Source organism: Chrysochloris asiatica, unplaced genomic scaffold (genome assembly GCF_000296735.1).
Source record: "Chrysochloris asiatica unplaced genomic scaffold, ChrAsi1.0 scaffold00214, whole genome shotgun sequence".
NCBI classification, from domain to species: Eukaryota; Metazoa; Chordata; class Mammalia; order Afrosoricida; family Chrysochloridae; genus Chrysochloris; species Chrysochloris asiatica.
Window position 1 is genome coordinate 4,508,350 of NW_006408732.1, and position 12,496 is coordinate 4,520,845.

The following is a 12,496-nucleotide window of genomic DNA, read 5'->3' on the forward strand; positions in this document are numbered from 1 at the left end:
CTGTCTCTGTCGCCGCCAGATCTCCCAACTTCGTGAACCAAACTCCCTTGTCGAGGCGGGTTCTCAACACAGATGATACAACCTCACTTGCTGAAAATGAAGATGACTTAAAATATATACTGATGAAGATCAAAGAGCACAGTTTTTGGTATGGATTGCATCTCAATGTAAAGAAAACAAAAATCCTTACCACTGTACCAATAAACAACATTCTCATCAACAGAGAAAAGATTGAAGTTGTCAAGGACTTCATTCTTCTTGGATTAACTATCAACACTCATGGAAGCAGCAATCAAGAAATCAAATGACGTATTGCATTAGGCAAATCTGCTGTTGAAGAGCAAAGATGTCAGCTAGAGGACGAAGGTGCACTCGACCCAAGCCATGGTATTTTCAATAACTTCATATGCATGTGAAAGCTGGACAGTGTACAAGGAAGACCGTAGAAGAATTGATGCTTTTGAGTTATGGTGTTGGAGGAGAATATTGTTAAGTGCCATGGGATGCCAAAAGAACCAACAGATCTGTTTTGGAAGAAGTGCAGACAGAGTGCTGCTAGGAGGCCATGATGGCCCAACTTCGTCTCTCATTCTTTGGACATATTGTTAGGAGGGTTCAGTCGCTGGAGAAGGATATCATGTTTGGTAAGGTGGAGGGTCAGATAAAGAGAGGAAGACCCCCAGTGAGATGGATTGGTCAAGTGGCAGCATTGATGAACTCAAGCCTGGCAGCAATAGTGAGGTTGGCCCAGGATATGGCAGTGTTTCGTTCTGGTGTGCATAAGGTTGCTATGAGTCCATACCGATTTGATGGCACCTAACAAAAAAATCTGATTTAAAAAACCAATGGCATTTAAGAAAGAAGCCCAAGCTGCACTGAAATGGAAAATAAGGTTCCAGGAATTGACAGAATATCAACTGAAACATTTCAACTGAGGCTGGAGGCACTCACTCATCCATGCCAAGAAATTTGAAAGGCAGCTACCTGGTCAACCAACTGGAAGAGATTCATGTTTGTGCTCATTCCCAAGAAAGGTGACCCTACAGAATGCAGAAATGATTGAACAATATCAATAATACCACATGCAAATAAAATTTTGCTGAGAATAATTCAAAAGCAGTTGCAGTAATATATCCATCCACAAGGAGTTGTCAGAAATTCAAACCAGAATCAGAAGGGAGAATGAGGGCTATCAACGCCAGGTTTCATCTTGGATGAAAACAGAGAACACCAGAAAGATGTTTACTTGTGTTTTATTGACTATACAAAGGCATTCTACTGTTCGAATCATAAGAAACTATGGATAATATATTGCAAGGAATGAAAATTACAAAATACTTAATTGTGCTCATGTGGAAACTATACAGTCTCAGAGGCAGTCATTCAAACCAACCATGGGAATACTGAGTGGTTTATAATCACAAAAGGTGTTAGTTGGGATTGTAGCCTTTCACCATACTTATTCAATCTGCATACTAAGCAAATAATCTGAGAAGCTGGCCTATATGAAGAAGAGTATGGTATTAGGATTGGAGGAAGACTCATTAATAACCTGTGGTATGCAGATGGCACAACTTTGTTGAAAGCAAAGAGGATATGAAGCATTTACTGATAAAGATGAAAGAACATAGGTTTCAGTATGAATTACAACTCAATGTAAAGAAAGCAAAAAAATTTTTGCAGAATTGGACCAATAAATATTATGATAAACAGAGAAAAGATTGAAGTTGCTAAAAATTTCACTTTACTTGGATCCACAATCAACACTCATAGAAGCAGCACTCAAGAAATCAAAGGACACAATGCATTGGACAAATCTGCTGCAAACGACCTGTTAAAAGTGCTAAAAATCAAAGATGATACTTGAGGACAAAGGTGGATCTGACCCAAATCAGGTATTTTCAGTGACCTCATATGCATGTGAGAGCTGAACAACAAATACAGAAGACTGAAGAAAAACGGAAGCATTTGAATTATGTGTTAGTAAAGAATATTGAAAGTACCATGGACTGCCAGAAGAAGGGATGAATCTGTTTTGAAAGTCCAGTCAGAATGCTGCTTAGAAATGAGGATGGTAGACTTTATCTCATACTTTGGGCATGTTGTCAGAAGGGACAAGTCCTTGGAGAAGGACATGATGCTTGGTAGAAGGTCAGTGAGAAAGCAGCAGACCCTCAATGAAATGGAATAACACAGCAGGAAAGATGTGAGAATGGCACAGGACCGGGCAGTGTTTCATTCTGTTGTCATTAGAGCTGACTCTTAACAACATCTTTTAATAGTAGGATTATGAACGATTTATTCTTTTTATAAATGATCAATATTTTAAATTTTCCAACAAGCAGATTAAGGGTACATTTACTTTATTAATAAGAAAGCAAATTAAAAATAGAACTTCTCTGTGAATTAATAAGTTATCCAAAGATGCTAATTATGAACAAATAGGTATCTTTTCCCCTACATCTTGCACTACACTCTTTTCTCATCCTACGCCTCCAACCCTTCCATTTCTATTTTTTCACATCAGCCCTGCTATAACCCCATCATTAGAGATACCAGGAAACTGAAGTATAATTACTCTAAGTGTTTTAAATGTTCAGTTAAACCATTTCATTTATTTTAGAGCATTTTTAAGAGTTAAAACAGACATTAGTTAAGAGGATGGGCTTCAAGAATCAGACAGATCTAGGTCTGAATCTTAGCTTGCAACCTACTAGATAAGGGGACCTTGCATATGTTTCAATTTCCTTCACTTGGATTTATGTGAAGGTGAACTGGGAGAATGCACATAGAGCATCATAGCACAGCATTGGTGATGGTCGCTGTATGCCACTGAGTTGGTTAAGGCTCAAAACAACACTGCATAGAGTTTCTGAGGCTGTAAATCTTTATGGGAGCAGAAAAAGCTCCATCTTTCTTCTATAGAGGGATTAGTAGATTCAAATTACTCACTTTATGGTTAGCAGTTTAGTTCATAATCCACTATGCTACCAGAACTCCTTAAGATTGTAGATGCTATTAAGTGTTGTCGAAACAGTATAGACTCATAACGATCCAGTATACGGTTTCCAATGAGCAGCTGGTGGGTTTGAACCACGGACCTCATGGTTTGCAGTCCAGAGCTGATCCTATAGCACCATACCAGGACTTGTATAATAGTGATAAGATACTCAGAAAAGGTAGCTGCTGTTAGAGTTTTGTAGTTAATGTTACCATTGCTGCTTTTGGTATGCAGTCTCTTAAGTCTTAGGCTTAGAGAGGTAGAGTAGTTGTTCACAGTCATTTGCACTTCCTAGACCACTAAAGAACTCCTGGTATGGCACTGTAGGATCAGCACTGGACTGCGAACCACAAGGTCGGTAGTTCAAACTCACTGATTGCTCCTCAGAAATCCTATACAGAGTCGCTGAGTTGGAATTGATTCGATGGCACACAACAAGACCACTCAAATATCCTAAATAATTTGCTATACGTACATGGCACTGTGAATTAATTTACAAAATTGGTGTACTAAAACACCAACACTTACCATTACTTTTTAGATAAGAAAAAGTATTTGAACATAGAAGATAATCTCAGTGTAAAGGAAATCATTCCCAAGAAAGGACAATTAGCAACTGCATGCCAAAATTATACTAATCCCCCTTCCCCCCAACATTTTGTCATGCAGCAGTGAGCACTTAGTCAAGGATAAATACCAGTCTGAAAACTGGTAGCTGATAATGAGATGCAACTTCTTATCTGAATTCCTCATCCATAAATGAAGTTGCAGCATTGTATCTTAATAGGGATATTCACTCAACAAACACTTATCAAAATACCTCAGGATCTAATGAGGTCAAGTATATGAAAACTAGACACAGTATCTTGTATATTATACAGTATCACAGAAGTTATAAGTTACTATCATCACAAATTGATAGTCCCCTAAGAGGAAGGTCAGCAGTTCAAACCCACCAAGTCTTCCTTGAAAACCCTATACAGGGTTGCTAGGAGTCAGAACCAACTTGACAGCATTTAACAGCAACAAGAGGAATAAAGATATTATACCCACTCATTTTAGTGGCTTAGTCATTTTTCATACTCACACTATCATAAATGATATTCAAAATCCTTTAGAGTGAACATTTCCCACATTTTCTTCTTTAAAAAGAGTCGTATTTGTGCTCATGACTCTGTCATTCTCTTTCTTGTGGGAATTCAGGATGTTAATATTCCCTTAGATGGTTATGACTCTCAAGAGAAAGTTATTAAGCTAGAAGCCGCTGCTTTAGTTACCAGTATACAGAATCAAATCCTGAGCAAGAAAATGTAACACAGGGAAAAAAGTAGGTTCAGACACAGATTTAAAAAAAAATTTTTATTTTCTTATACTGACATTATTGCAAGATTTTCAGTGCTAAAATTCACTTTCAAGTATAATGATCAAGAAATAATAAGAAACACCAAACTGAGAAATTATAGTTTTGTCATTTTCTCTGTAGCTTCTTAATCCACTGAACATAATTTCAAAAGTCAATACTTTTAGTCAGCTTCTTTATTAGATGTTTGGGTTTCTGCTTCTTTAGGCAACAAAGGCTCAATCTTTAGTACCAAACCTTCGCTTGTTGAGCTACGAAGGAAAGCACGTATCACAAACGGTCCTAGAAGAAAACACAGGAATCAATTTTATTTTATTCCACAGGTACCTAGTGAGAAAATACAAATATACAACAAAAAACCTTACAGGACTCACGTCACATTTTCACTTGGAAAGTACTGATATTACTGATTATTTCAAATTATTTTTTAAAAAAGAGAGATCGCTCCATTTCTACAGCAGAGGACAAATGAGTTGTACTTCAAAACCTTAGAGATTTGTCCTTGAAACTACACATACTAATAATTCATTTCTTTTTTCCAGGAGATAATCCCATCAAATTTACTTTATTGCAAAGTCAACAGTGAAGGGAGCAGGTGGTGATATTCACATTTGATGAAAATATTCTAAATATTTATTTAAGGCAGCCAGCACAGATGCTACCTTTTGTGTTCAACAAACATTGAGTGAAATTCCCTAAAACTGAAAAGTTTTTCTTAACAACAGTGTTGTTGTTAAGTACCGTGGAGTCAGTTCCAACTCATAGTGACCCTGCATAGGATTCCCGAGGCTGTAAATCTTTACAGGAGCAAAAAACCTCATCTTTCTCCTGTGGAACCGCTGGTAGTTTCGAACTGCTGACCTTGAGGTTGGCAGCCTGACTCGTAACCACTACACTACCAGAGCTCAGTGGTAAGCAGGTTCATTTAAAATGGTAATATTTTCAGAGGACTTATGGTCCCTATCATTATAAACTATAATTTTAGAAAATTCTATACAGAAACCAAAGTTTTCCAAGAATGTTAAGAATCCATATTCATATAAGTACTATGGCCATATTTTATTTGTTGTTGTTGTTATTAAGTGCTGTCAAGTAGATTCCAACACAGAGCAACCCTGTTTAGGGCTTCCAGGTGGGTTTGAACTGCCGACCTGAGACTTATCCTCAAACTTTTATTTAGGACAACAGAAGTAACTACTGTAGTAACTAATTTATTCACCAGTGTGTTTAACTCTTACAAAAGTGGACTTACAGCTTAAAATTAAGAATTAGTTACAAACTTGTTTATAAAATAAAACCTGACAAATCCTTGTCACGGTTCAACGCAAAAGCACATTGACTACAATGGACTCTTGCTTGGCTGCAACCACCACCAGTGAGATTTGACTGAGGAAGGAATGTGAATGGCATAAAATGCAATGATTTAAACACGGGACTGGCCTACTACACTAAAACATCTCAAGCTTCTATATCTCAATTGTCCTATTGTTCTCCATGAATCACCCCATTTATAAGACCTGACTCTAATGAAATGATAAAAATCTTGTTCTTTTTCCAGAATGAAAGAATGAGGGTTAAGGAAGTCACTGGCTAGTGCTAGAGACAAAGTGAATGGTCTGGCTCTGAAATAGCATTTCATACATTATCTTAATTCTTATTAAACACTATTTAAAGTTTAAAGCAATCAGTTACAATATCTTTCAAGCCTTATCATATTTTAATAGTAACAATTATGTGGGGACTTGCAAGTTTTCATAATGTATGCCTTATTAATGTTAAAGAAATCTCTTCTAGACTACTGCAACTCATTAATATGATAGTAAGAAGTCTTTTGAAGGATTAAATTGTACTTGTTTTATTCCTGTTTTATAGTGGTGCCATTTTACTTGTAAGTTAACTTGACAATTAAAAAAAATACTTTATGTCTTTATAGTATTACATTAGGGCTATAAGGAAGTCTACCCTCAGCGAACTGCTTACCCAAACTCAGCGGTCTGTGCTTACAAACATCACTGATAACTGCTTTCATATTGGCAGCTATATTAATCAATATTCAATTATCATTAGTTGAATTTTTGAAAAACACTATATATAAAACAATCAATATTTAATCTATCTAGTGTTTTCCAAAAAATTCAACCAATGAAAATCATCCACTGAGACACTTACTGTGAGAAAAACTTTCAAACTTCTTTTAGATGCTCCATTTACATGTCTTTTCCTGATGAGATTTAATTGCCTTAAAAGCATATTAGAGCAAAGCTCTTTGAAGTTGTTCTCCTTGAGAGTCCTTGACTTCTAAATAATTTCCCCAAAGCATATACTAGGGCAGAATACACCATCCTCCAGCACCACCCCAAGGAATTAGTGATATTTTCTGAAGTTATTTGTTGATTTATTCTAAAAGAAACTAAATGTTTACTTATGAACATTTCATATAAAAACTTGACTATATACATTCTTTATTGTTGTAAAAATAAAGATAATATGGTGGTGGCTGTGTGCCATGGAGCCAGTTCCAATTCATTGCGACCCTGTACAGGGTTTTCGAGGCTGTAAATCTTTCCAGGATCAGAATGCCTCATCTTTCTCCTGTGGAACAGCTGGTGGTTTCGAACTGCTGACCTTGTGGTTCACAGCCTGATTTGTAACCACTACGCTACCAGCACTCCTTAAAGATAACATAACAACTTTTACATATACAATTCATGATTATTCTTTAATGGTTACATGAGGGGTTTGTTTGTTTTTTCAGGAGGCTGTGCTAAGTTTTTGTTCTAATTTTTCAAGGAGTTTGTCTATTATTTTGGCATTTAGCAAAAAAAAAAAAAAAAAAAAAACTACAGTAATTACAACATACAGAGAATGAGTTCTATTCATAAAATTTCTACAGCCAGCTCATACCTTTGAAAAGTCCTTGTGTTTATCATTCAAATGAAATGAATGTCATTCTTCCCAAATACACCTGTTAAAATCAGTTACACTATAATTTAAAATGTTTTAAGGATTTTGCACTTGGCCCGATAACTAATTTTTTAAAGTTCATAGCAAACATGATAGCATAATTGTCAAAAATCATCCAGTAAAATAGTGTAGGTTCAAAATTTTTTCTATTTTGCAGTTGTACTGAGACTATTGGGAGAAATGTGCCATGTGATCATTAAGCCAATTTCCCTTGAAAAAATATATATTCTCATCACCATCAGAGAATATTTATTAAATACCCACTTGGGCATGATGCTGTGTCAAACTCCAAAACAAGAATGTTTGAATGTTACTGGGGGAATTTTTACTTTATGCCAAACAGAAAGTGGGCATAAAGGCAAGTGGGCACGAGAGGAAAAAACTCAAAGCAATACTTTTTTTTATAGTTCACCTTATAAAATTCAAATCAAATTGAAGCAAGTTGTTCAGTAGTAAACACAGCACTTTATGTTTTCTGTTTTTTAAAGAAGTTAAGGTCAGTAGCATGTGTCCCTGGCCCCTTTCTTCCGTACTAGTACATCAAACTGCCCTTTCTCTTATCAACCGAAGAAGTTACTATTCCTTTCGGTTAAGAGCTATACTTAACTTTAAATTTAGAAAAGCAAGTGTCCAAAAAAAAAAAGGCAAGATGCCCAACATAGTTAACATTCATGAGCTATACTAAACAGGTGTATATTGTTGTTGTTAAGTGCCATCAAGTTGATTCTGATTCACAGTAACCCTATATAAGGTTTCGGAGGTTTTTAATATTTGCAGTAGCAGAAAGCCTCATCTTTTTCCCATGGAGCAGCTGGCAGGCTAGAACCACGGATCTTGTGGTTCACAGTCCAGTGCTTATCATATCTGTGCCCCCTAATAGGTATATAACAACCCAGATACTTGTTTAACTGCTCTTCTTCTGATTTAATTTACATATTGTCATTTTTACCACAAGTTAAAATTAATAATATATGATTTAGAAATGCAAAACAATTATCACCCTTGTGACCTGATTAATATGATGCCTTAAATTATTTCATTGAACTATTTTAAGATGTTTAAAAATATGTAAAAATGTTTAAAACATAACAAACTTTTGCCCACATGTTAGCACTTTCCTTATTTAGTGCTCTGTGTCCTTCACTGAATCTCAAAATATATCTTTAGCCATAATATTTCGTTTTATGTTTTCTTTTAGATATCATAGAAAATCATGGAAGAGTGAATACATTTTAGTGGTGCTGTAGGATAAGCACTGGACTGCTAACCACAGAGTTGCTATAGATTAGAACTGATTCAATGGCACTTAACAACACTGTTACAATGTAACTGGTTACTGACAACACTGTAGACAACAAAATGCCTCCATGTGTATAAGTCTTATCAAAGTTTGCATATGAAATTTCTTTGGCTAACAATGATCTAAATAAAAGAAAGCAACACTTGCAAGCTATGTCTTAGTTACCCTACATTCCAATAACGCTTTTCTACGCAGTAACATTTTGTGGTCTTAAGACAGCAGGAATGACGTTTGGATGAGAGGATATTTATCTGTTGGATATTCAGTAGCAGTGCATAAGATCTGATATGGCAGGAAAAAAAAACAACACAAAACTGAACTAGGCACGGGATTGACCTTGAAAGCAGTAACAAACTGTTAAATAACATATTTGTGCATGTCCATATGCGTAGTGGTTACAAGTTGGGCTGCCCATCTCAAGGTCAGCAGTTCAAAGCTACCCAGCAGTTCCGTGGGATAAAGATGAGACTTTCTGCTCCAGTAAAGATTTACAGCCTTGGAAACCCTGTGCAGGATCACTATGAGTCGGAATCGACGCCACGGTACTTAACAATATGTTTGTATATATATATTCTTAAATCCTTTTAAAGGTAGTAGACTCTTACCCCAGGAAATGCACACAGGCACTCACAAGATTTAGCCTGTTTTTCAGGTGTTCACGTAGTTTCTGATTTAAAGAAAGAAGAAAGCAGTGCTTCTGAAGACAGCATGTCAATTAAGAGGATTCCCTGGACCACACTTTGAGAACCACCAATATAGAGAGGTGGTGGTGCTGTGCCGTTGAGTTGATTCTGACTCACAGTGACCCTGGGCAGAGTTTCCGAGGCTGTATATCTTTAGAGGAGCAGAAAGCCTCATACTTCTTCTAAGGAACGCCTGGTGGACTCAAACAGCTGACCTTGCAGTTAGCAGCCCTACGAGTAACTCACTCCGTTTCAAGTCTCCTCCAATATAGAGGTTGTTGTTGTTTTTAAGTGCTGTCGAGTTGATTGCGACCCACAGTGATTCTGTATAGGGTTTCCGAGGAGCAGCTGGTGAGCTTGAACCACTGACTTTGCAGTTCAAATGGCTTTGTAGTGGCTTTGTAGTCTGGCGCATTAACCCATAGAGCCACACCAGGACTCCAATACAGAGGTTGTTGTTGTTCTTGTTATGTGCCATCGAGTCGGTTCCGACCCATAGCGACCCTGTATAGGGTTTCCGAGGGTGTAAATCTTTACAGGAGCAGAAAGCCTCATCTTTCTCCCGCGGAGCAGCTGGTAGTTTCGAACCGCTGACCTTAAGGTTCGCAGCCCGATTCGTAACCACTACGCTACCAGAGGTAAATCTGTGTAAATATTTTGAAGAACTACAGTGTAAACACTAGACCGCAAGGTGGGTATGAACTGAAAGGTCGATAGTTCAAACTTACTAGCCACTCCTTGAAAATCCTATGCAGGGAGCTATGAGTCAGAATCGACTCCATGGCACTAAACAACAACAATGTGGAAAAATAGCCAGTGTTTCCAGAAATTTTTTATTTTTCAAGAACTATGTGTGCCCAGTCAGTTTTTAAAAACTGACTTAATAAAACAAAGCAAAACCACTATTTGGGCCAGACAAAATATGACTAGTGCCAAACTCAGTCTGCAAATTGCCAATTTGTAAACTCTGATCTTCAGACTGTATCACTGAAAATGACAGAAGATAGTGAATTTGAACCTGAGACAATAATTTATGACTAGATTTCAAAGGGATATGAATGCAAAGCTAAAGACATTAGAATAAATACATCCTGCCAGTAGTGACATTTAATGTCTGTAAGCAAAAATTACAGCTGATGTATGTTTTACAAAAGACTTTTAGGGTAAAGGTGCAAAACAATTGGTGGTAAATGTTTTATGTATACAGAAGGATAATAAATACATTGTTGTTGTTGTGTGGCTAAGTGCTGTCAGCTGGTGAGTAGAGATCCAGTGCATTATACTACAGGACCACACCAGACTCCATTATGCAAAACAATAATAGTCTGTAGCAACTACTCATTGTCAGAGTAGCATGAAAGAAACCACACACAATACATAAATGACTGAACATGACTGTGTTCCAGTATCATTTACAAAAGCAGATGGCAGGCCGGATTTAGGCCACACGTCATAGTTTGCCAGTAGACTGAAGTAGTTGAGTGACTGGGCAAAAGCAAACATTGTTTCATTAAGAGCAGAAAAGTTTTGTTTTTAACAGAAAGTTTTGTTGGGTGTTGAATGACTTTTGGTTTCCTGCTCTGCATCTGGAATCCTGGTGTGGCATTGCGGGCTAATGCGCCGGACTACAACCTTGGTTTGAACTGCATGGTTGGCGGTTCACACCTACCTGAGACTGCTTGGAAGACTTATACAGGATTGCTATGGTTAGGAACTGACTCGATGGCACTTAACAACAACTCTGCATCTACCCTGGTGTGGCACTGTAGGATAAACGTTGGTTTCAACCACAAGGTCGGTGGTTCAAATTCACCAGCTGCTTCTTGGAAACCCTACACAGGGTCGCTATGACCAACTCAATGGCACTTAACAACAACAACTCTCTGCACCTACTAGGAGGATGAAATGTAAGTTTACCAGACTAAGCCCTGCACTGTCATTTAGACTGTTACCGTTGCTAGATGACATTGAGTTGGTTCCAACTCATAGGGTTTCCCGAGGCTGTAAATCTTTACGGGAACAGAAAACCTCATCTTTCTCCTACACAGCGGCTGACGGGTTTGAACTGCTGACCTTGTGATTAACACAGTGCTTATCCTAAAGCACCACCAACGTTCATTTCCATTAAAATACTGAATAAAATTATGAACAGCTGTCATAAATTTAAATATGTGTGCTTTTTAAACAAGATATTCAATGGGGGTTTCACTGAAATTTCTCCAGGAAAGGTAACCAGAGCCCAGAGCTGAAGGCAAAAAAGGCATTAAATGTCCTACACTCTGAAGAAAGATTATAGCAATTAGGACCATCAAAAAGGTCCTATCATAATCAACATGTATCCCTAAAAGCAGCACAAGCCACATGAGGAGGTGAAGCTTCAAAAGTTTCATGTATGAAGACTGAGGGCTGACTGAACATGTGTCATAAACACATCAAGCCAGTAAGACATGAATCCATGACAGCCAGAGTGAGGACCCCAGATACAAGCAGGTAAATCAAGTTACTTGCTCTTTCTATTTCTCTCTTCAAACCTCTACCCAAAGGAATTTGGCCTGGAAAAGGGACTGGGAAAAGGTATCCTAAAACGAAATCAAGTCATTACAGCACTATATTGGTCTAGAATGAGGTGACAATGAAAGTCACAAGTTTAAAAAAAACTGGTTCCAAATCTTGAAACAGAAATCGTTCAGTTGGATGTAAGAGAAGAGCTACAAACTGATAAAACCATATTTTTAATTGCAGGTAGTCCCCGACTTATGACATATTCAAGTTACGAAGAACCATATTTATGACCATCCTTTTGTGTGTGTGTGTGTGGGGGGGTACATTTTATCATTAGAAATATGTACTACATACAGTGTTGCAGTGTGAACTTTGTTGATGTCTAATTCTTAGATGTTTCTTTACAGATGGTTCAATTTCATGATGTACAGTTCACAACTATGGGTCTGCAATGAAGTTGGTGTCAGTGTCAGGAGTGCTAATGGATAGAAAGTTGGTCGATATTTGACTTTAATAACATATGGCAACTGAATTGTGCACATGACCCAATAGCCATTACAACTCTGACTTCATTGTTTCAACATGCTGATGCCAACTTCACTACAAAGCAGGCCTATGGTGCAATCTTATTCAGTGTTTCATACCGTAAGAAGCATTAGTTGCTGATTTGAAGCTAAGGTGTTCAC

At 37.4% G+C, this 12,496-nt stretch overlaps 1 protein-coding gene across 1 annotated transcript in view; it reads right to left on the bottom strand.

Moving 5' to 3' along the window:
* Positions 1 to 4,524: 4,524 nt before the first annotated feature.
* LOC102841922 (39S ribosomal protein L1, mitochondrial-like) overlaps positions 4,525 to 12,496 on the bottom strand; it is a 136,116-nt gene continuing 128,144 nt past the window's right edge. The window contains exons 9-10 of the mRNA XM_006872902.1: positions 6,342 to 6,398; positions 4,525 to 4,643 (exon numbers count right to left, since the gene is read on the bottom strand). Coding sequence (XP_006872964.1) covers positions 4,525 to 4,643; positions 6,342 to 6,398 — 176 coding nt within the window. The remainder of the gene's footprint in view (positions 4,644 to 6,341; positions 6,399 to 12,496) is intronic.